At 32.3% G+C, this 251-nt stretch overlaps 1 protein-coding gene across 1 annotated transcript in view; it reads right to left on the bottom strand.

The window, feature by feature from the left end:
• The window catches only part of LOC106872379 (uncharacterized), a 76,226-nt gene that overhangs the window by 69,529 nt on the left and 6,446 nt on the right, over positions 1-251 (bottom strand). The window contains 1 exon segment of the mRNA XM_052972592.1: positions 85-124. Within this exon segment, the coding sequence (XP_052828552.1) occupies positions 85-124 (40 nt within the window).

Here is a 251-nt window from a genome sequence, read left to right on the forward strand (position 1 = left end):
GAACAAGAGGTATTTCATCACCGTTGCCCTCTTGTTAACAGCTTTATCAAGTTACTTATACAGACTTACATTTTCTACACATACTTGGTAGCTCAATTAAATAAATTATTGAAACATTACCAATCTAAAAGAGACATTAAGAGTTGCAACTAATTGATGTGTAACACCAGACAAGCAGACCAAATGAAAGGCAATCAAACTAAGAACTTCATATTCTTTTAAAAATATTCCATGCCAGCATGGAAAAATAG

This window comes from Octopus bimaculoides, chromosome 14, assembly GCF_001194135.2.
Source record: "Octopus bimaculoides isolate UCB-OBI-ISO-001 chromosome 14, ASM119413v2, whole genome shotgun sequence".
Classification (NCBI taxonomy): domain Eukaryota; kingdom Metazoa; phylum Mollusca; class Cephalopoda; order Octopoda; family Octopodidae; genus Octopus; species Octopus bimaculoides.